General features: G+C 35.0%; 1 protein-coding gene and 1 non-coding gene across 2 annotated transcripts in view; both read right to left on the bottom strand.

Annotated features, from left to right (window-relative positions):
* Smp_156180 (putative calmodulin) overlaps positions 1-24,563 on the bottom strand; it is a gene marked incomplete at both ends in the record, with an annotated part of 49,978 nt that extends 25,415 nt beyond the window's left edge. The window contains 10 exons of the mRNA XM_018798326.1: positions 322-475; positions 554-766; positions 3,115-3,242; positions 5,977-6,117; positions 9,926-10,311; positions 12,945-13,047; positions 17,927-18,024; positions 22,048-22,142; positions 24,143-24,366; positions 24,421-24,563. Coding sequence (XP_018653279.1) covers positions 322-475; positions 554-766; positions 3,115-3,242; positions 5,977-6,117; positions 9,926-10,311; positions 12,945-13,047; positions 17,927-18,024; positions 22,048-22,142; positions 24,143-24,366; positions 24,421-24,563 — 1,685 coding nt within the window. The remainder of the gene's footprint in view (positions 1-321; positions 476-553; positions 767-3,114; positions 3,243-5,976; positions 6,118-9,925; positions 10,312-12,944; positions 13,048-17,926; positions 18,025-22,047; positions 22,143-24,142; positions 24,367-24,420) is intronic.
* Positions 12,303-12,369, bottom strand: Smp_tRNA_02418_Gln_TTG.1.1. The gene has a single exon. It is a non-coding gene (tRNA).
* Positions 24,564-24,676: the final 113 nt, after the last annotated feature.

The following is a 24,676-nucleotide window of genomic DNA, read 5'->3' as shown; positions in this document are numbered from 1 at the left end:
ATCTGGAAGTGGATGGGACAAATATTGGAGAAATCATCAAACTGTGTCACAAGACAAGCCCTAACATGGAATCCTGAACACCAAAGGAAAAGTGGAAGACCAAAGAACACATTACGTCGAGAAATGGAGACAGACATGAGAAGAATGAACAACAATTGGATAGAACTAGAAAGGAATGCGGAGGACAGAGTGGGTTGGAGAATGCTGTTTGGCGGCCTATGCTCCATTGGGAGTAACAGGAGTAAGTAAGTGAGTAAGTAAGTGTATCTATGCTTTTAACTAAGCCTCATAGAAGAAAAGGACTAACTATTTAATACTTACTGTTCATCAAAAGATCCTTTTCTATGAATTAATGAATATGTTAACATTTGATGTAATACACCAGCTTCAGTACGATCTTGAAAACGTCGTAATAATTCAGCATATGGTAATAATCCTTTACTTGTTATTGTTAATCCATAACGTGTAAAAAATGCTCCAATTTGTATTTTTTTTAATAAAGTTAATTTTAAATATTTTAATGTTTCTAAAAATATATCCGAATTTGTATAACCATTAGGTAGATTAAGTAGATCATTATTGTTTAACGACGTTGAATTGGCTTCATGTTTATGAATATATTGTTTCGTACAATGTTCAATAGCTTTACATACATTATGATAACCTTTATTAAATAGTTTAATCAAGTTAGGAATAATTTTATTTACTGAAGAGATTGTTTGTTTATTTGCTGCTGCTGATGATTTCACGGTGGTGTCGGTGATAGCTAAGATAAGAGAAAGAAATAAGAATGAAGTAAGTAAAAGGAGAAGAAGAAGAGATGTTTATTGATAAACTAAAGCTTAGTTTCATTATATTTTAGAATAGAAATGTAATCTGTGTGAATCTTACATATATCCGTCGGTTGGACATGTGTACAACGTATCTCCATCCCCCAAATGCCCTGGTATGGCCGAGAGTGGGGAGAGTCCGCTCTCCCTCTCAAAATGCTCTCACATAGCAAAGCGTATACAGCCTCTGCCAGAGAAGTCCTAATCACTGCTTTCTCGTGGCGGGGGTGTTGTTTACGAAATTGAGGGGACGAAAAGCGAATGTCCGACGCTTTAACCGGGTTGGTGGACACGGCGAGTCCACCTAGGAGAGTTGGAAAACCCTGATTTCAAACTAGTGGTGCACACAGGCTTCAGGATCCCGAGGGAACAAATGGCGTATTAACCTATTGTTGGTCACTGGCTACCATGGGACTGCATCTCCTCACGATGCTCCACTGACTTTGGGTTAGACCATTAGGTCGAACGCTCCGGTTGTGGCATCCTAAGAAAACCACCTATTTCGGTTCGGGCACCTGGGCAGCATCACAGCCCTCACACAAATCAAGTGAGATTTGTGTGGCGCATATATATCTGGCGCCCCTTTGTACAATATTTATGTGTTTAAATAAATAAATAAATACAATGTATCTCCATGCGCATGGATTTCAATTCAAAGATTAACTAGTAAGTGTTTATTTATGAAATGGAACATACACTTGAATGAAATCTCATTAGCTGCAGAGTTTACAGCATATCTCATTCATCAGATAATGAATAATATCCAAACACGTCTACAAGCCAACCAAATCTTATCTGCTGAACCGTATCAATTTTTTAGTAATCATATTTTATAGTGGAAATCATGAGTCAATTGAAGTTAGACCACCATGGAAAACCCGGAAGCAGTGGATTGGTTGAAGTTAGACATTAACACCGTTGGATGCCGACCGGCTCAGTGGTCTAGTGGTTAAGCGCTCGCGCGCAAGACCGATAGGTCCTGGGATCGAATTTTGCGAGATGGGATCGTGGATGCACACTACTGAGGAGTCCCACAATAGGACGAAACGGCCATCCAGTGCTTCCATGTTTTCCATGGTGGTCCAGCTTCAACTGACTCATGATTTCAACTGTATAAAATGACTAAAATCTCCACAAAACCCCTTCCGGTATTGGTAATAAGCAATTTATTATTATAAATATTACACCTGTCTTTTGAACTTACCGTTTACTGTTTCATGTTCTTTATTTAATTACCAGACTAATTAAATGAAATAAGTTTGAATATAGTGATATACACTTTTAAATGGGATAACAGTTGCTTTATTAAGTGTAACTTTGTAATGAAAGTATAAAAGTACCTACGAATCTTACTACTACCAAGTACAACTCAAAATTTATTATCATGGTCAGTAGAGGTAGAAATAATGTATTTTCTAGAAGCTATGGCCGTTAAAGTTCATTACTCTTGATAGATGATGTTGTAAGGTTTTAAATGACAAACGAAATGTGAGCATGTTAAGTGAACAAGAAATGATATAATCGAAACTAATCTTCTCGATCTTCCCTTTAGCCAGTACCTAACATAATTGGATAATCAATTTTTCTTTTGGAGAAACTTAACTACAGTATTTTCCTCCTAATAACCAAACTTTAAGTAACAGACTCTTTATGAAATGTAGGTTTGCGGGGAATGTTCAATCTGAAGTCGTTGTTAGTAATTCTTAATGTTTGCTAAAGAGCGGTAAAAATAGTGAGATTCAATGTACAGCTGTGTTATCCCTGTTTGGGACCTCATGGTTGTACACACAAACATACCTATATGAAATGATGTTCGCATTACATCTTAGATAGTCCGAAGTTAGACATGTGGACAGATGAATTCTAGTTTTTACTATGGGGTTGTGTTCACTATTGAACGCTATTGAGAATTCTATTGAGTAATCAAATACAATCATTGTAAGCCAGAAAGTGTTAGATAGTTGCGCTTAATCTTGTATAGGAACCTTCAGCACTGCTTATTCATGCCCCAATATAGAGGGTTAAACTTAAGACCTTCAGATCTTACGACGAGCGTTTAACGTATAGATTACTGAGTCGCTTTTCAATGAGTTACATTTTTATCTCCATCTAATTAGCTATATTACTATTGATGGGCAGTTTGGTTAAACTTCACTAGTCACATTTCTTCAATAAATCTTCAGGATGTAGTATATTTTTCAAATAGAACACACAATATCCTATTCATAATTATATAAATGACATAAATCTATGTTATACATATCATGCTTTGTTTCCAACTAACCTAAAAGTGTATCGTTAGACTGTAGCTCATTATTGTTCTGAGCATTACTAATACCACTATTATTTCTTAAATTCATATGATTTAGAAAGCATTCAATTGGTAGGTTTGGTTCATTTTTCGGACTTAATCTAAAATTGAAAAAAACAACAACAGATATATACACTTATACAGTGAGTATTTACAGAATAAAAATATTTTCTGTTTGCTACAACATACCATTTTTACTTAGTATCCTGTGTCAAACCTGAGTATTCCTCAACCAGCAGTACTTTAAGAGCATCTGTAATCAAATACTATAGGAACCTACGAATACCCCCAATTTTTAAAAAGCACATTTAACATCCACTAAGCAGCATGAATGATTGGTTAATATGAGTTCAGTTTTTAAGATAATATGAGGAAACCTTTTTAATGAGACCCAAACACTTTGAATACTAGATAGAGGTAGTTTAGTTGACCGAGATATAACTACTACACGATCATATGACCGTTAACCAAGATTATACTAACACGGTGGATCAGATGCAGATGTGAGGGCGCGGGTTGGCAAAGCAAGAGGAGCATATTTACAGTTGAAGAACATCTTGAACTCAAGACAATTGTCGATCAACACCAAGATCAGAATTTTCAATAAAAATGTCAAGAAAGTTCTATTGTATGGGGCGGAGACGAAAGCCATCATCCAGAAGATAAAAGTGTTTCTTAACACTTGTTTGTGCAAGATACTTCGGATCCGTTGGCCAGACACTATTTGCGACAGCTACTGTGTCAGAGAACAAGCGAAATTTCAGCGGACGAAGAAGTCAGGAAGAAGATCTGGAAGTGGATAGGACACGCACTGAGGAAAGCACTCAACCGTGTCATAAAGCAAGACCCCACATGAAATCCTGAAGGCCAAAGGAGGAGAGGAAGTCCGAATAACACATTACGCCAAGAAATGGAGACAGACATGAGAAGAATGAACAAAAATTTGATAGAACTAGAAAAGAAGGCCCAGGACAGAGTGGGTTGGATAATGCTAGTTGGCGGCCTATGCTCCATTAGGAATAACAGGCGTAAGTAAGTAAGTAATACTAACAATAGATAGGACAACCGATCAATAAACTGTACACAGAATAGGATCACGTTATACCAAATATATGATTCATGACCAACTATAGAGAATCAAAGGATACGCTAGAAAATATTTACAATTATAAACAGTCTACACTCAGTGAGTCAAGAGTACAAGCCAATGATAGGAAAGGAAATCACAATAAACCGTCAGTAGTCGAAGTATCTATCAGTTTAAGCTCATTGGCAAATCACATCTTACTTTTATTAGCTGTACATCAAACATTTGGACTTATGAATTGTTTCTATTAACATTTTAAATCAACTTTTCTGAGATTATTTAGGTTGAACAGTTCAGTAATGCAGATAGTACATCCATAAATATATTGTGACTTATCTACGGGATTTAGGATAACAGTCAACTTTTACTGTTAAACGTGACAATTTTTTGAAGTTAAACTAATATATGATCCAACGTTTCACTCGGCAATCTGCTTAAAACTTTTCCAAAGAAATATAATCAAACATCAATAATTATCGAATATAAATAGGTACATGGTTCCCTAGTTCACTAAATAGGTCATCCAATCATGTTAACAATGTTGAAAGTAAGAATTTGATGTAGTGTGTATGAGACATCTGGTATGTAAAGAAAAATGTGTTAAGATTACAGATTGTATGTATTCATAAGTGGATCTGAGGTGTGAAAAGAAATTTCATTCACTACTTATCTCCTCTGATCAGTGAGTCTCTAAACAAAACAGACAATTTTTATAAACGGTAGAGTCAACACATGTCACAGTATGCATTAAATAACGGAAAATAAATAGTAATAACTGTACGGGTTATTGTGCTGATCAAGTTAATTGTTCATCATCATCATCATCATCATCATCATCATCATCATCATCATCATCATCATCATCATCATCGCCAACTGATTAGAACAGTTGAAAGTAATCGTTGTTGTTCAGATAATAAGTAATAGATTAAATGGAGTGAAGAGTTCATGTTTACTTATTAATTAAGTATTAACTGTTATGGAACAGTTAATTGTATTCCATCTCTCCTATTAATGCTGTTTTGATTTGCACATATGTGTAGGGCTCCTACTGTTAGTCTCTCTTTTTAAGAGCTAAAACCTTTTTGGAAGACCACAATGTCATTGAAATAAATTATATGGCCCGACTCTCGTAAGTGTAGTGCTATCGTTGACTTATTTTCGAAACTTTTCCTATCATCTGAGGATTTGGGAATAGGCTTCAAGCAAAGATTGTGTTCCTTTATCCTCCCATTCAGTTCCTGTGATGTCTCATTACATTTGATCTCATATTCCCAATTTTTTTATTCCTCCTTTTGTATTCAATCACTGATTCTTACCAGTTTATATCTTAAAGTATTGTTCGCTTGAAAGAATACTCTCATATTTTGAAGATTAAGGATTTTTCTTATTTCTTCTGAATTGCCTTTACGATAGGTGATCACTACAGTATTAACCCATCCTTTCAGTTTATCTTTTACCTTATTGTTTTGGTCTACTTTCCTAATTATTTTCTTTATAAAACCCGTAGAATAATTATCCATCATCAAAGTGGACATAACTTCGATAGGTCCTGGATTAGAGTCTTGTGAGGTGGGATGGTGGATGAGCACTACTGAGGAGTCCCACAATAGGACGAAACAGCCGTCCAGTGCTTCCAGGATTTCCATGGTGGTCTAGCTTCAATCGACTATAATATCCACAAAACCCTTTCTGATAAATAAACTTAAGTTAACTGTTTTATAAATCAACATAATTCATTTATTTACCTTTTCCAAAATTTTAAAAATTCACTATTCGATAAATATAATCCAAGTCGAGTAAGTTGATGAAAGAATTCATTACGTTGAATTAACTGATTCTGTTCATCGTAATTGTTTAAATTGAATAAATTATCTAATTGAAGTGTACTGAAAAATGAAAAAATGAATGAAACTATATTAGATAATAAATTAATACTACGAAGGTAGTTTCAATGTAAGCACAAGATTGAAATCATGAGTCAATTGAAGCTAGACCACCAGAGAAAACCTGGAAGCACTGGACACCCGTTTAGTCCTATTATGGGACGAATCAGCAGTGCGCATCCACGATCCCGCATTCGCGAGACTCGAACCCAGGACCTACCAGTTTCGAGCCAGAGCCCTTAACCGATAGACCACTGAGTTGGCCGTCATCTAACGGTGTTAATGTCTAACTTCAACCGATCCGCGAATTATGAGCGACCATTCACCAATTGTCTTCAGTGAGTTGTTATCTCACAACAGACGTGGTTGAAATCTCCACAAAACCCTTCTGATTGTAAATACAAGAGTTTATCGAATAGACTAAGAGGGAGGTTGAGTATTTGTATGGTTAAGGCTTCCTAGTAAACATTTACATACAACTACAAAAGTTGAATTAACATGATCTTATGACATGTTTCAACTGTGTGCTTGACAATTATCTACTCTCACTAAGTCGCTTGATGTTATTTGTTTTTTGCAATTATTTTGGTACATTCTTATCCAGACTAACTTGTATATCACAATTACCTATTCCTATTTATGTACATCAACATACATAGAGAACAAACTAATAAATAACTACCGAGGAATGCCATACCAGGACAAAACAGTAGCTGTCCAGTGCTTCGATGTTTTGAATGGCAGTCTAGCTAATATCGGTTCGTGTTTTAAGCTATGATAGTAAATTAGCAAATAACAGTTATTTGATTTAGCAATTTTAAGAGTTTGTCTTCTGATGAAAAACAATCTGGATTTACCGAATGTATTTTAATAGATTACTGAATATCTTCGTAAAATCTGAGAACCATACAGTAAATACTTCACTTGCAAAATATCCATAAATTGTCTCACACTTTGTTGTTCCTTCGTTTCCATACCAATCACACTCCGTTCTTATTCTATTCTATTCGATTTTCCCAACCTTCTACCACCAGGGACTTCACTTTCGATCGGTGATACATACTACTTATATCTGTCGACATCAGTAGCACACACTACGATATGATTATTTCAATTTTGAGAAAGCCATAATTACTGAATGACATCAATTAAAGAAATAAGGAAGCAGTGAGTAGTTTTTTTATTTTCTATCCAAAAAACTCTTCAGTAATCCATACCCATAAATTAATCAAAGTTTGAACCTGAAAATTCCAAATGTTTTAATAAACATGTTGCAACATAGATCACTGAGTTGGAATTCAATGATCCATATTTTCAGTTTCATTTAATTCATGATAAAGCATGGCGATCATCAAGTGTTATTGGTGATAGCTATCTTAATACTGAAATATTGGAAGCTTACCATCAGTAATCAAAAATTTTAACATTTTTCAAGTAGACTTCGTGTTCATGGTTTCTGCATGCATCAGTACCAATGATAGCATATCATGTCAGCTCACTGATAATCTATGTTCATTTATAAAAGGGTGGAAAAGCAACCAGCTTTTATGATGAAATATTGGTCTTATTTGGACCAATTCATTCGATGGATGATGTCTACTGCTACTACCACTACTACTCCCGACAGCTGTTGCTACATTGACGTGGTGGTCAGGCTTGCCTATCTTGATGAACCAATTGGGTTTTACTGACTGGAACAGTCGTCCCTCAAGGTCCTACCATACCAGGCAGATCAGTTGAAGAGCGGTAAGACTAAAAGCAGCAAACCCAAGGTCCTAAGGAGAAGTCTCACTGATGACTGTACAAAGGTGTGATGGCAGACAATCAGCATAACAGCGACGCTGCATTCCCACAAGGAAGGGTGGGGTTAGAAAATGTTGACCCTAAAAATGTACACCTAGCCTTATCCCACGGATATACGCCACCGGTGGTAGGGTTTATACACGTACGGACTTAATCACTTACGCCTGTTAACCCTCGTGGAGGAGCATAGGCCTCCCACCAGCATAACAAGTACGGAGCTAACTCAAAAAAACTACCCATATAAAGGTTGTGTATGGCTGGCCTCAAGCGGTTGTCCCTTGAGTACTACAGTCACTCTCTCAACTCACTAAGAACAACTCTAACTCAATTCGTTTTTGAAGTACCTCTAGAAGAACTCTTCCACAGTGTGGGCAACCGGGAAGTGACAGATGTCCTCATACCTCTAACAGAATTCAACACCACTGACTATCAACTACTACTACTCAAATTGTTATTGTGGTCTTTTTTCAATATTGTTTCTGTGTGAGAGTCGGATTCTTATTACTTTTCTCACATAATTTTTTTTGTAATGAAGCAAATATCAGTGTTTTTTCTGAAACCGTCGGGGAAATAATACAAAAAAGAAAGCAATTCATATTGGATGACAGAGTTCACCTGATAAGATGGGAACATAGTTTGTTTGATAGATGTAGGTTCATCACATATGATGAACTGAAAAATAAGACTCATGTATCAATACACTAAGTAAATGTAGACATTGTAAATTTGTAAAGGGAAAAATTCATAAATTATGTAAACCTGTCATAATTTTGATCCGAAGGGGTTTTGTGGAGATTTAGTATTTTCATAGTTGAAAGCGTGAGTCAATTGAAGCTAGACCACCATGGAAAACCTGGAAGCAATGGACGGCCGTTTCGTCCTATTTTGGCACTCCTCAGCATTAACACCGTTTGATGCCGACTCAGTGGTCTATCGGTTAAGTGCTCTGGCTCGAGACTGGTGGGTCCTGGGTTCGAATCTCGTGAGTGCGGGATCGTGGATGCGCACTGGTGAGGAATCTCACAATAGGAAGAAACAGCCGTCCAGTGCTTCCAGGTTTTCGATGTTGGTCTAGCTTCAATTGACTCACGCTTTCAACTATAATTTTGATCATTTATCATATAAACGATGTAAATAAAACGGCGTAGCATTTAGATATTCGATGGTTTTATATTGATTTGAATGATTTTAGTCAAATATTAGTGATTAGAAGTAACCATAGCCTATCTAGATCACCTTACCATTTAGAGGTGATTCAAATAGCTTTTTATTGAAACAAAGACTTAAATCAGCCATCAACAAAACGTATCGTGCAGCAAAGGTCATTATCAAAGAAAGAACGACAGTTCATGCTTCATCCAAAACTTAAAAGACATGAAAACGATAATGTCACATCCCACTGTGTTTGCCAATTTAAATGTGTATGTGGTCACACATACATAGGAAGGAGCAATCGTGATCTCAAAATTAGGGTGTGTGAACATGTCACGAAATGGTTACAGACACAAATAAAATCAAATGACCCAATAAGAGTAAGGGATGAACATCCATCATCCTCTATTGCCAAACATATAATTGAGACAGGCCATAAGATTGATCTAAACTCGGCTTTTGCCGCGTTGTACAAAAGTGTGAAAGGGCGTATACTAAGGTTTATTGAAGCCTTACCCATACGAAAATTCAAACCCTTTTTGTGTATTCAAAAGCAGTTTGATCTCACTTTAAACATACCCTGGTAATAATAGCTTATGATTTTCTTTATTATCCTTGTCTCCTCTTTCCGTCCATTTCTAGTCTAGTTGACCTTATATTTTTATATATAAATGTTCTTAACAAGTATATGTGTGATCAGATTGTTCGTAGTGTACTGCGCTAATATACTATAAACACTATCTTGGATCATCTTTACATTCACATGGAACTGGGATGCATATATGGGTGAATTACTTTAGTATAGATACATATTGAATAAAAGAAATATATATATATTTGAATCTTATCAACTTACCCTTTTAATAAACGTTGCCTAAGTATACTCATCACTTGATGAGCTAATAAAAAATTTGACTTTCTTGAAACATCTTGTGGTAATTCAGTAAGAAATGACCAATTCTGTTTGTTGGCATTATTAACATGGTGATTCATTGATTTATCAGCTTGATTAACTGGTACTAACGTATTATCATTATTATTTTCAATTTGTGTTATTGTTTGTTTCATAGGAACTGGTTGCCTGTCATTGTTTGAGAAGTTACTGTGATTATTATTATTATTACTATGATACAAATCATCGGTTTTATTGATTGAAGTTGAGTTGTATTCATGATAATGACTATTAGTATTATTATTGTTTCTAGGACATAATGCTGTATAAAATTCTGTGAAATTAATTATCTAGCATGTTAAGAAGGGTACAAAAAAGAAGATGTAATATAACAAGAAGACTTGGGAATTTGTCGAGATTGTAGTATTTTCAAAGTTGAATTCATGAGTCAATCTAAGCTAGACTACTATCGAAAACCTAGAAGCACTAGACAGCCATCTAGGGCTCAAGTCTCACGTATGGGACCATAGATGCACACGGTTGAGGAGTCCCATACTGGAGCATAACGACCGTTCATAGCTTCCAGGTTTTTAGTGGTAGTCTAGCTTAGACTGGCTCGTGAATTCAACTTTGAAAATGAGAATTTATTGATTTGTTTAAAATACAGTCAACAAAAGGTAACCTGAAGTTGTTGTTAAAACTTGATGATGATAACACATTTGTAAGGTTAGTACTATTTTATTTAAACCATTGAACCAGTCAAGATGAAAATTATGAGTCCTAGTTCATATTATACGAAAAAATGTAATACTAACTATTACATATTTAATGAGTAAGTTTATAAAAGATACTTTCAGTAAAATTATGGAATTGTTAGTTGGTTGAATGTAGTTGAAAGAAAACCATCGACCTAGTTTTGAATTTAGTTGATATTCGTCAACATATTTGGGATACAATTTTAAAACTGTACGATTCGAACTTATGTCACACTCTTGGTTGCAGGTACACCTTATCGATCAGTGCCAGATAATATTGGAACGTATATTAAGAGTTCTCTTCTGATTACCTACAAGCACCTGATATATCAACGTAGTATATTCACTGTCGAGTCTTTTAGATTCGTATCTGCAGAGAAACTTGGTCGATAGAATTTGATCATCATTTAGCACCAGATAAATGTGACATAGATGAATATTCAGTTATGAACTACTTGTAATTTATGAATCTCTTAAGGTTAAAATGCAGAGGTCCCCGAACAGCTTCTTCAACTCAGTTTGCGGCATTTTTACAGTGGGTCTCATATTATGCATTTCTCTTTATTTCTCTCGGTTAAAACGATAATATTGAATAACTGAATTGAATTGGAATTGTATACGTTATAAATTATAGTGGTCGAGATATATCTCAAGAATCATCTACTGGTATCAGTACGTTACATCTAAATCCAAACACACCCGAACTCCCCTGGTTATAGCCTTAGCGCGGAAACATAAGGAAGTATTCTAAAATCTGGTCACTTATAACGAGATGATTGTTATCGAGGAAAGAACTTGCCGAAATGGTTTCATATAGAATGACATAAGTGTTTATTGCTTGTTGATTTTCGATTAGTTTCCAGTTAACATTATGAAGATGGAATTAAAAATTAAGCAATTTCCAAAGAACTTTATCTTATTATCAACACTATTATTAATTCTATCGAATATTTGCTCAGGAATTAAGTAATTATCAAGAGAATATCTTATAATTGAGATGATTACTAGCATATTCAACCTGAAGAAGTTGTTTGAAGTAGTCAAGCTCCAGGTCTTGCAAACGGAAGAAGTGTTAGCCATAAATATCTTAAACTATAGATTGAATCTTTTTTCTAGCCTTCGGGCATTGATACATATATCGAAATGTTAGGTCGTTGTAGGTGATCGACAGAAAACCCTTATTGGCCTAAATTTATGCTAGTTGATGCTTGTCAACATGGATTACCTATAATCTTAAGGAAACTAATGATCATTATGGTATTTGAAGTTTCATGGAGTAACATAAAGCTTCATTGTCTAAGGTGTTACCACTGAGCTGGTTAGGATGCGACTGATCTTGTACATGCAATAACTAAGTTGGTTAGACTAAGTGGCTAGTATATTAGAGCTTAATCAGTAGAATTTGACCATTACTGAAGCATTAGACAAATATGATTGATCAGTTGTGTTATATTTTCATAAATGAAACTCTTCTGAACTATTATAAGCAAAGATGGATAGTGACTAGCAGTGGAATCCAGTTTGATGCGCGTTTCGTCCTATTTGTGACTCTTCAGCTGGATGTACCTACATCTCAGAGTTGATGTTCACTCTGGGACTCGAACCCAGTACCTTTCGCTTCAAACGTCATCGCGTTATCCACTCAGCCACTGAGTCCTGATAGCCACTTGCTTGTGCAATGGGGTGAAGTTTAAATTCACTTAGTATTGTTTGTTTGAATCTTCCCATTGATGTTTAGGACTGCAACTGGTCTGTCTCTTAGATGCAGGTACATCCAACTGATGAGTCCCAAAGTAGGACGAAACGCGCGTCAAACTGGATTCCACTGCTAGCCGCTATCTATCTTTGTTTATAATGCTTTTGAATTAAGGTAATATTGAGGCAATACGCACAGTATGCATATATGCCAATTAGAGACTGACCAGTTGCAGTCCTAAACATCAATGGGAAGATTCAAACAAACAATACTAAGTGAATTCTTCTGAACTATGTTATTTTCTCGTTCCTACTATATTTGAATAATATAGTATTCATGAGCAAAGATGGATAGTGGCTATCAGTGGAATCCTGGACGCACGTTTCATCCTATTTGGGACTCGTCAGCTGGATGTACCTGTATCATATGGGAAGATACAAGTAAACAACACCAAGTGAATATAGTATACAATTTGTGTTATAAAATAATTAAGAAAGTTTTAAACATATTTAACATTGAGGAGTTAACTTACCTGTTTATTTTTAGGGAAACCAAGTTGACTAAGTAATTGAGTTATATGTTTTTGTTTAACAGGATAAAATAATAAACGTATCAAGACTCGAGCAAGTGCTTCTCTATGATTAAAAACAAAATGAACCATATAAGAGATAAAATGTAAAAACGACTATTTTTTTAAACATTCAGTAAATACATAGGTTGTATTCGTTAAAGATAGATCACAGTTAGGGTGCTAAATAGTTATTTTGTCTTAGTATGGGATACCCCATTAGTGTTCATCCAGTAAATTAACAAATGCAGCGGAAGGTTTTGATATGTTGATTGGTTGCAAGGGGTCATATTACTTTACATTCATCTGAACAGTATCTAGATACAAGGTTTCTTAACGATTGTCTCTCATCGGGGAATTCTTAAACTTGACCTGACTTGGAAAGGCAGCCATCCCAAATTATTTTGGATTACTTAACAAGTTAAACACTGTTCAGTCTCATTTAGTCAGGTAGTTTAAAGTAAAGATTCTTTATGTCTCTCTGAAAACACTTACTTTTTAGGCAACTGAGTCGGTATCTAACGGTTCACATGTCAAATTTCCATAAATTCGCCATATTGCACGACCATATAGCTTAAGGATTATGTGTTTGCCTAGAGGCTTAAAGGTTCTAGGTTCAGTCCCTAATGAGGTCATTAGATACTCGCTTCTGAAGAGATTCAAACGAAGATAAAATGACTGTCCAATGACTTCCCCTCTTCATCGATTATCTAGCTAGAATCAGTCTATGGTAAAAACTAGAAAACATAATTTCCTCAGCAAAATTTATAAATCTAAATCACGATATTAAGAAATATATTCAACTTAAAATGGAATGGTTGATTCAGATGCAGTCCTAACAAAATCGATGGGAAGATCCAAACAAGTAATACGAAGTGAATTTAAGAAATATCATAGTTTGTGAAATAATCAAACCATTTCATTAAAATCATGAACCGACCAATATTAGGATTTTTGAGGTCTCATGTAAGATCAAAGGTCCTGGATTCGAATCCCGAGTGCAGGATTATGTATTTACACCACTGATAAGTTCCTTATTAAGACGAAATGACTGTCCAGTGCTTTCGGTTTTTCATTGGTGGTCTAACATTGGTCGGTTCAGGATTTCGAAGAAATTCAACGATCAGCAAGTGATAGGTAACTAAATAAAAAAATCGATCCGTTTACTTGAACGGCTGATAAATAATCCATATCTCACAATCAAACTCTTAGTATTGATTCAATTACAGAATTTACAATTTTAACAGACAAAATATTTTCTTTGTTTTTATTAGAACATCATCAATCAGACTGAAAAATATAACCAAATAATCAAGCATATCAGTCTTATAGATGATCAGGCATTCACTAAATAATTCCTTAGTAATAACTCAGATTGTGATAATAACTGGTGGTTCTAATATTCGACTTAATTATTGACAAGTAAGTAGTTCAATCAATAAGGGACTATTTCAGTGGCATATTTGTATCCATCCTCGATTTTCAACCAATAATCTGCACTATCTGAGCCATTTTCATTTATCATTATGTGTTGTGGAGATTGTCGGTTTTCGTCGAAATCCCAAATTGATCATTTTTAGGCCGCCATTGAAAACCCGGAAGCACTGGATAGCCGTTTCGTCCTAGAATAGGACTCCTCAGCAGTACCCATCCACGATCCTGAGCGCAGGGATTTTACCTAGGACCCTTTTTATCGTATGAGAACGTTTAACCTTTAGACCACTGAGCCGGCATCCATTGGTGTTCATGTCTAACTAGTATTATATGATTTACCGTTAATAAGTTATACTAAGTCTATTAATGACAGTCTCCTACATTCACAGCCACTTATGGCTGTTGTTTTGTGGTGCGATATGGTCTGTTTAGTTTGTATATAAACCCAGTATGTTTGAAATACATGATTCATATTGTGGGGGCTGAGATTAGTGTTCTAAACTTAACAGGTAGGACTAGGCAGGATTAAGGACCGATAAATACTCTAGACTTCTTGTTCGGGTTTACGCGTCATTGGTGCAGTCTATAAATCACTGTTCTCTAATTGGCGGTATCGTTATTTCATATATTGATAGGGGCACAAGGCTACCAAAGTTACATATTTATAACCAGTACACTTGTTCAATTTTATAATTAAATAAGTTTGAATTTATCTGAGGGTACTAATAATTACAATTTTAAGACAAAAAGAAATCAATAATGACATTAACCGTTACAATAGTACCTTCGAGTATTTTTAAAGTGCAATAGTTGAGATCATGAGTCTGATATTCATTAACATATGATCATTAGTGACTGGCTTCAAGAGGCATTTCCTGGAGTTCTAGTGAGAAGCAGTGACTAGTGGAGTTCAACTGGGTCTGTTGTGAGATAGTAACTCACTGAAGACAATGGTGGATGTGTCACTCAATTTCGTGCATTGTTTGAAGTTAGACATTAACACAGTTGGATGCCGACCGGCTCAGTGGTCTAGAAGTTAGGCACTCGCGTGCAAGACTGATAGGTCCTCGGTTCGAATCTCGTGAGGCAGGATCGTGGATGCGCACTGGTGAGGAGTCCCACAATAGGACGAAACGGCCGTCCTATGTTTCCAGGTCTTTCAAGGTGGTCTAGCTTCAATAGACTCATGATCTCAACTATTGAAATTAATTAAAATGTATTAAAGAAAGCTGGAATTATTTCATAATAATTTAATTTAAGAGTAATGTTTATTTAATTTAAATCTAATTATGTAATATTGTGTGAGAAATAATTTCTCTCCTATTGAGATCATAAACTGATTTAAGTTAAGCAATTGTTAAGAATGTAGAAGTATTAGATTGCTATTTCGTTCTTGTATGAGACTATTCAACGGTAATTATCCACCAACCTACTGGCAGAGATTGAACATGAGGCCTTCGATAATTTTTCCTGTTACTCATATTTGATATTTTCATTTGAAAGGTATGCCGAGGTGGATGCAGATAAGAGAAAGCTGTATTTCTTATATCTTTCTTTAAAAGTTAAGACTTGACAAAGCGCTTGAGTCATCTTAGAAAAATTTGTAATTATCACCTTAGGGGAAGGGAAGCGGAAAAGAGGAAGGCCAAAGAATACATTACGTCGGGGAATAGAAGCAGATATGAAAACGATGAATAACAATTGGAAAGAACTGGAAAGGAAGGCTTAGGACAGAGTTGGATGGAGAGTGCTGGTGAGCGGCCTATGCTCCTCGACGAGGGGTAACAGGAGTAAGTAAGTAAGTAAGTAATCACCTTAGGGTAGACATTAGTTGATCTAGATTGATAAAAGATTGTACTTTAGGGTACAATAAGGGTTTGTAGTTTAAAATATTCGCTATAAGGACAAGCTAATTAGATTTATTATAGCAGGTTTTAAATTTTTAACGATAGTTTAAAACGACATTACAGATAGAAGACAGAGAAGATAACCTGTTATTTTGTTGCAGTACATATTGAGAAAAGAAATTAATGTGAAATGATTCCTTTTTATATGAGTCTCAGTTACAGTTGGAAGCACTCGACGGTTTTCAGTGCTTACCAATGGTGGCCTAACATTGATCAATTCATAATGTCAATCTAAACTCAACAATCTCCACAATCCTATACTGATAATTATCATATGCTTACTGGTGATTAGCTTCGAGTAGTTTTCCGAGTTTTAGTGAGATGCCGTGACCAGTGGAGTTCAACTGTGTTTGTTGTGAAGCAGCTACTCACTGATGACAATGGTAGACGGTTGGTCAACATCATGGGTTGGCTGAAGTTGGACATTAATACCCTCCTCAGTGGTCTAAAGGTTAAGCGTTGGCGCTCGAGACCGAATGTCCTAGGTTTGAGTCCTTTTGGTATGGGATCGTGGATGAACAGTACTGAGTAGTCCAATACTAGGTCGAAATGACCGTTCAGTGCTTTCAGGTTTTTAATGATGGTCTAACATTGATCCATTCATGATATTAATCTAAGTTTAACAATCGCCACAACCCTATACTGATAAAATGAGTTGGTAAAGTTTCTTGACAAGTAACTAAAATCTTGTTTCATTCCCGTAATATGTGACAAATTGTAGCCAATGTATGAACTCTCACTCCCTTCATCCCTAGAGTGATTTATGACCTTGTTTCTGTTTAAGAAATTTTTATTGGATGACAGATTGAGTTTATTCAGATACATTTATTGGTTGTTGAATGAACTAAATGTCATATCATGGATGCGCATTGCTGAAGAGTCCTACAATAGGACGAAACGGCCGTCCAGTGTTTCCAGGTTTTCCATGATGGCCTAGCTTCAATTAAATCATGAATTCAACTATAAAATTTCCTAGTCTTTATATTAAGTCTATTCAAGATTTCAGCATTTATCCTAGTAACGTATAGTCATACTTGAGTATTATATAAATATTCATATTAAAAAAGAGTAACGATCGATTTCATATCTCGATGTAGATCATCTCAGAAGTTCATCAATGTTATCCTTACTTAGTTAAAATCCATTCGCATAGCTACTCTCTGTCTCACTATCTCTTTGAATAAATTGAATATTGAAACTGAAGGGAAAAGAGTGATACTGTAGTGTGGTCTACTTATATCCATATAAGTAGTATATGGTGAGGTTCAGTCATAGAATGTATTTTGGCAGAAGACCGATAAGGAAAGGACTGAAATGAAGCGCAATTGGTAAGAAAATGCATGAACAATGAAATTAGAGAAGATGAACTGAAATTTACGGAAGGAACATTTAAGATTGAGACAATTGGCTGTTATTTTGCATATTACCGGTTCACTGTATGGTTATCAGAATTTAGTAAGATAATCTGTAATTTTCATGTCAAATACAATCGATTGTCCCCACCAGTGTTCTTGTTCACTAGAATACATTCTATTCATCTCTTTGTACTTTAAATGAATATAAATAATATAAAATATATATATCATAAATTAACAGATCCATTACCTTCTTAAATTACCTATACCCATTGGATCATTTATAATAAAATTATAACGTAATTCACGATAATTATGAATTGCTTTTTCATGAAGAGTAAAAATCATCTGAAAGTAGATGAATATAAATAAATAAAGAAATAAGTGAATGAATTAGTTTATTTTTATAATGATTAATCATAGTAGAAATCATGAGTCCATTGAAGCGAGGCCATCATGGAAAACCTGGAAGCACTGGAAGGCCGTTTTGTTTTATTGTGGAACTCCTAGACAGTGCACATCCACATCCAGTGCTTTTCGGTTTTCCATGATGGTCTAGCTTCAATTGACTAATGATTTCAACTATGAAAATACTGAAATTTCCACAAAACCCTTTCTGATTTTCATGATTAATCAGTTTAAAATTTTGTTTTATTAAAGATGAAGATTATAGGGGCCAATGAAATATCACTGAGCCCTAGCCAAATCTTCTAGCATTTGGGTCACTGAATATCGAACAGATCATCAATCCTTGTCAAGGTCAAGGACAATCAACGAGTATTAGTTAATCATACATCATGGACTAGCCCATATGGTGGTGATCTCACTAACATCTTTGTACTCATTCTTACTAATATATTTACGTAATCACCCCCTTTGTGTTATACAGTTTTCAAAGTAGCCATAGTACTTTAATACACCGAAGGGGTAATCGACGTTAGATACTGATCGCGAGGTGTGACTTCGAAGTTAGCTGATTCTTCACACCGTTCCCGTTTAACTCGAACAGGCGTCTAATCATTTGACGTAGATCATCTACGTTGGTGATCTACAAGATGTTACATTTATTCAATTGTCAAACTTTCTTTTTCCAATTATTAACTCTAGATTTCACTTTGTGAAAAAAAACAAATTATAATTATAAAAGAAAACAAAAAACGGGATATTTTCTTAATTTCAAACAAAACTGTGGCGGTTGGTAATCGATATAATTCTTAGGCTTCGAATACTGCTCATTCTGATAATCGTTACTAGATAACGCCCCCGCAACGGTATATAAACCAGAAGACGAATACGAAGCGTTGATTACTTTTATTATCACACCACATACAGTTCACTCTGACCCACAGGCACATGAAATAAGACTGATATGCGAGTGCTGAAGAACAAGGTAGTGAGTGAGCAAGGGGGTCAAATGAAAAGGATTAAATGTATATATATATATATATATATATATATAATGATTGTTAATAATTTCGGCTATTTAAAGAAAAAACTTTTGCTGCCTCAAGAAGCCTGGATCAGGTTACTGAGTGTGAAAAGTTGAATTGAGTTTAATTTCAGTCATTGAGAGTTTTGCAAATATAACAAGTTTGTTTTTCTTGTCTTTCATTTAACTTGGTTCTCAGCCAATACAAAACTAGTCGTTCAGATTTAGACATTGTTTTTTAGAAGATCAACCTATTCATGAATGTACGATTGGATGTAATGACTTTATTTTCAGCTTTTATTGTTAGAAACCTTAAGTATCATATTATAATAGTCAATGCATTTTATATGATGAGATGAATAGACAAGGTTATTTTGGTTATGATTTTGGGACTTGTTCAGGCATGTCTTTTCGGGAGAGCCAATAAATTTTCACTGCATCATTATTTTGTGTTTTTACTTTGAGTCGTGGGAATCATAATGGTTCCAGTTTTCAAATGTAAGTAGTAGTCTGGAGGACGTGCAGTAGTTTCCGATTGTTAAGCATGAGGAGTGGGACGGAGGACCCAACAAGGTCAGTACCTGTATAAGAGTGAAGACCTCAGATAAAACAGTGGCGACTAGTAGATAATAATGATGACACATCAGGCATAACAGAAGGCTTCGAAAATATTAGGTTATACATTAGAAATATTTCGACCGAATCAATCATTGTTATACACAGATAGGGAAGTTATAAGTTCCACATTGTTCATAACATATATAATTGAAATCAATTGGTCAGTAACGCTAACATTCAAATACGCAGACATACCCTACGGAAATCACCAAACTACATCACGAGGTAAGCCCTAACTTGGAATCCTAAAATGAAACGGAAAAGAGGAAGACCAAGGAACACACTACGTCAAGGAATCGGAAGCATATATGAAAAGGATGAATAGCAACTGGAAAGGATTGCCCAGGACAGAGTTGGATGGAGAATGCTAGCGAACAGTCTATGCTCCTTCACGAGGGGTAGCGGGCGTAAGTAAGTAAGTAAGTAATACAAAATATAGGTGTTTGTTGATTTCCCATTGAGAAACAGTACTATTACGAAGTGATTCGAAATCCAACTAATGTAGTAAACATTGATTTAATTTAATACAAATTCAAAAACTCCCAAAACTTCATCCGTCAATGTGAATAGGGAGGAAAAGCAATCAAAAAAGCATCCATTTACAAAAAAATTAATACATTTGATAATATGGATTTACATTCAATTGGGACAACCAGTTCTTTAGAGATTGTAAATATGCTCTATTGAGAAGAGATAATAACTATTAAAAAATTATGTTCAGGATTATCTAATGAATGCAATTAAGTGACTATCATCATATTCATTGTGTTAAAGATCAATATTATTCTGGTGTGTGCTACTGATGTCGATAGATATAAGTAGTATGTATCATCAATCGAAAGTGAAATGCCTGGAGGCAGAAGTTTAAGAAGATCGGAGGAAAGAGAACGAGAATAGACAATGATTGATGTGGAAACAAAAGAACGATGAAGTCTGAGACGATTAATTGACATTTCGCAAATGAAGTATTCACTGTATGGCTCTCAGAATTTACTAAAAGATTCTGTAATTTTGTATTCAAATACATTCGATTGTCCCCAATTGTATTCTCGTTCACTGCAACAAAACTATCCTTTTCATTCATGCTTTTTCGGTCAAATAGGATTTCTAAGTGTTTAATTCAAATGTAGCTATACTCTGGATTAATTCAAAGACACCCTCATACAGACAATTCCTACCGAAATAAACTGCTGAAAACTAGTAAGCTATATCGCTAAACAACTTGATAAAATAAAAAAAATATTTGGATATACTATCAAATGATGTTTTATTAACGAAGACTATATTTCGGTGATTTTTTTGTTTCGTAAAAACTGTTCGAGAGATCCAGAAAACTCTTTGAAAAAAACCAACAAAAGCTCTGAAAACACTGAGAAGCATCTTATCCAACCAACATTTACCAGAAGTTTTGACAGAAACATCTAGAAAGTGAAAAGTCACATGTCGAGTTATTGATTGGATGATTACCTATACTGCTACTATGTTTAGCAATGTTCCAGAATTTCCCGGAAACTCAAGGCTATCTAAAATACTATAAAAAGTCCCTGACTTTCTATATATAAAGCGTTTCTTCGACATTTCGCACCTTTTCTCTTGTGTTCAATTCGCTGTATAGATTTATCCTGGGGGTAACCAGAAGAGCTTAGGAAGCAAATCTAGCGTTCAGCTGGAAGACCTATCAAAAACTATCTCATTTGTTTGTTAAATGACACAGCTTATCGTGTGATCTAAAAGTTATAGACTTTTGTCTACGTGTATATCAATAGATTACTTGATTGAGTTCATTAAGTTCAGTTTAATGGGTATCTAGTCACTAACTGATTGTTATTATGTACTTCATGAAGTGTTCAAAGTCGTCGTTAATGAGTTTGACAGAAAAACGTTTAGAAATGTTATTCTTCGAAAATTAATGAATAATTCAAATTCGAATAGTTCAAATCAAGAACTGATCTTAGTTAGGCAACCATCGAAATCCTGGAGTCACTGGGTAGCCGTTTCGTCTTGGTATGTCGCTCATCAGCAGTGGATATCTACGACTCTGCATACGCAAATGGAACTCGGGACGTTAAGTTTCGTAAGTTAGTGCTTTGGATGCCGGGTCAGTGGTATAAAGGTTTGGAGTTTGCTTGCAAGACAAAGGTTCTGAGTTTAATCCTAAGATGAAGGAAGTGGTTGCGCACTGCCATGATAGAACGAAACGACTATACAGTGCTGATAGATTTTCAATGGTTGTCTAAGATCGATTTGGGATTTTACCTATAAATATTTTAAATCAGTGAGTTGTCTGAAGTAGGACAACAAATTATTTTCAACTCAGTACATACTTCATCAATATCGAATCGTGCATTACTACTTATTGTACTTCGATTACTTGAAAATGTAGATGTTGAAATTCTTGAAGTCCGTTTAGTACTTGAATCTAAAACAAAATGAGAATAAAAATGATATCATTATTACTTATTTGAAAGTAGAGAGATTTGAAAAATCTGAATGACCACGTTTCTTTTGAGTGAGATTTACAAGTCAGTTTAATACTTTAGGCAATGTGGTGAGCTTTCATTACCATTCTGGATAAAATTGTGAGAGACTAAACTAAAATAGAAGCTAATATTTTTTCTATTCCACTAATGTTGAATTAGTTCATGTAGATCACATTGTTTGTGATTGGTAATTTCCTTACAGGATTCATTAAGCTCATATGTCTTTGGATTTCTGTGATCTATTTTCTTTTCGACTGACCTCTGACCGAGTTAATGATAACTTGGATCTCTATAGGTATGTTTATCGACTGAGGAATGACCCTACATAGGCTGCATTTAGAAATTCTCTGAGATTTTTATCATTTCATGAAATTGGAATTTCGATATTTTCCCGATCGTGATTTGATACATATAAGTAGTAGTTCAATAGATAGTTTTCATTTCCAGTCGTAGACATTCTAGAACTGAGTGATAAAATAATCTTTGTTCCATCAAAGTTGGTTGATTCATTTAATACCGAAGTTGCCCTCTGATGTTAAACTTTAAACAACTGGAGAGGATTAGCTAGGAATAACTTATTTTGCAAAGATGATTGTTACCAAACTTTTCTAAACCAGATCAGTGTATACAGCAAGAAAGCATACTAAAAACTTCTCTATACTCTACTTATAATGGCTGATCGTCAAATCTGGAATATTTAGCTAAATGTATCTGCAACATCTCACTTCTAATGTTTAAGTTAGTACTTGGGTAGATTAGCTTTCATTTTAAACACCAATACGTTACTGAATGAGATATTTAGTTCAAATAGCTGATAACTTGTACAACTGGTGTGAATTTTGTTTCCTTACACTAAAATATGGTTAATTAATTGTTTATCAGAGGGGGTTTTGTGGAGAATTTAGTATTTTCACTGTTGAAATCATGAGTCAATTGAAGCTAGACCACCATCGAAAACCTGGAAGCACTGGACGGCCGTTTCGTCCTATTATGGGACTCCTCAGCAGTGCGCATCCACGATCCCGTTTTGTTTGTTGTTAATCTGAGGTTATTTACAACTACCCTTCTTTTTCAATATTATCAAGGTAATCAGATATGTAAGCTAATCAACTGCATGCAAATATTCACTAATACCTGAAAACCTAGTATTCAAAGACATAATATTTGGATAATGAAACCTTGTTTTATTCAATAATCAGTTATCCACAGTTTGTTTTCTAGTTCATTTATCATCAGAAGGAGGTTTTGTGGAGATTTTAGTAATTTAATAGTTAAATTCATGATTCAGTTAAAGCTGATTCACTATGGAAAACCTGGGAACACTGAACGGCCGTTCCGTCCTAGTATTAGACTCCTCACTAGTGTTCATCCACGATCGTGCTCACGGGATTCGAAACCAGGACCTATCGGTCTCGCGCGCGGACGCTTAACCTCTAGAGCACTGAACTGGCCGGCATCCAACGATGTTAATGCCTAACTTCAACCGATCCACAAAATCGAGCCATCTCACAACAGATCCAGTTGAAATCTACTGGTCATGGCTTCTCATTAGAAATCTAGGAAATACATCTTGATATCAGCCACTAGTGTGTACATGATAATTATTATTAGAAGGAGGTTTCGTGAAGACTGGTTGATGTTAGACATTAACACAGTCGGATACCAGCTCAGGAGTCCACAGATTAAGTGTTTCTACGCGAGACCGATAGGTCCTGGGTTCGAATCCAGTAAGCCTGATCGTGGATGCACACTACTCAGGAGTCCCATACTAGATCGAAACGACCGTCCAGGTTTTCCATGATAGTCTAGCTTGAATCGACTCATGAATTCACTTATTGTTTAATAATATGTAAACTATATGATTACAAATAATGTTACATTTGTAAATATATATACATTACACTTAATATATATTACAAATTAATATAAATACATCTACTTGGAATTCTATCAACTGATGGAAATCTTATTTGACGTATATCTGATTTCATTGATGATTGTATTATAACATCATTATTTGTTATCAATCCATTACCAATAATATGTGGTATACCAATTGAATTCGGTATAATTAATTGATTATCAGACGTTTTCAATGTTGCTTCATTATAGGGTTTATGAGATGTTGTTAAACTATGTATTGAGTGATTTCGTTTTAATGATCTTGATTGATGTGATCTATTATTATTATTATTATATATATTCTGTAATATATACCTTGATTCTTGATCAAGTTCTGGTGATCGATCATTATTATCTATTAAATTCTTATTGTCTTCATCAAGGGTTGTAATAAATGACGGAACTATAATATCTTCATGTTTTATTGAATTATTATCATTTTCTACATTAATGGTCATGATTTCTATGAAGAAAAAAACATAGTCGAATAATGAGGGAGTTAGGAGGCAAAACTTACTTACTTACGCCTGTTACTCCTCGTAGAGGAGTACAGGTCGCACACCAGCATTAT

Source organism: Schistosoma mansoni, chromosome 6 (genome assembly GCF_000237925.1).
Source record: "Schistosoma mansoni strain Puerto Rico chromosome 6, complete genome".
NCBI classification, from domain to species: Eukaryota; Metazoa; Platyhelminthes; class Trematoda; order Strigeidida; family Schistosomatidae; genus Schistosoma; species Schistosoma mansoni.
This window is presented reverse-complemented; position numbering and strand designations above follow the sequence as displayed.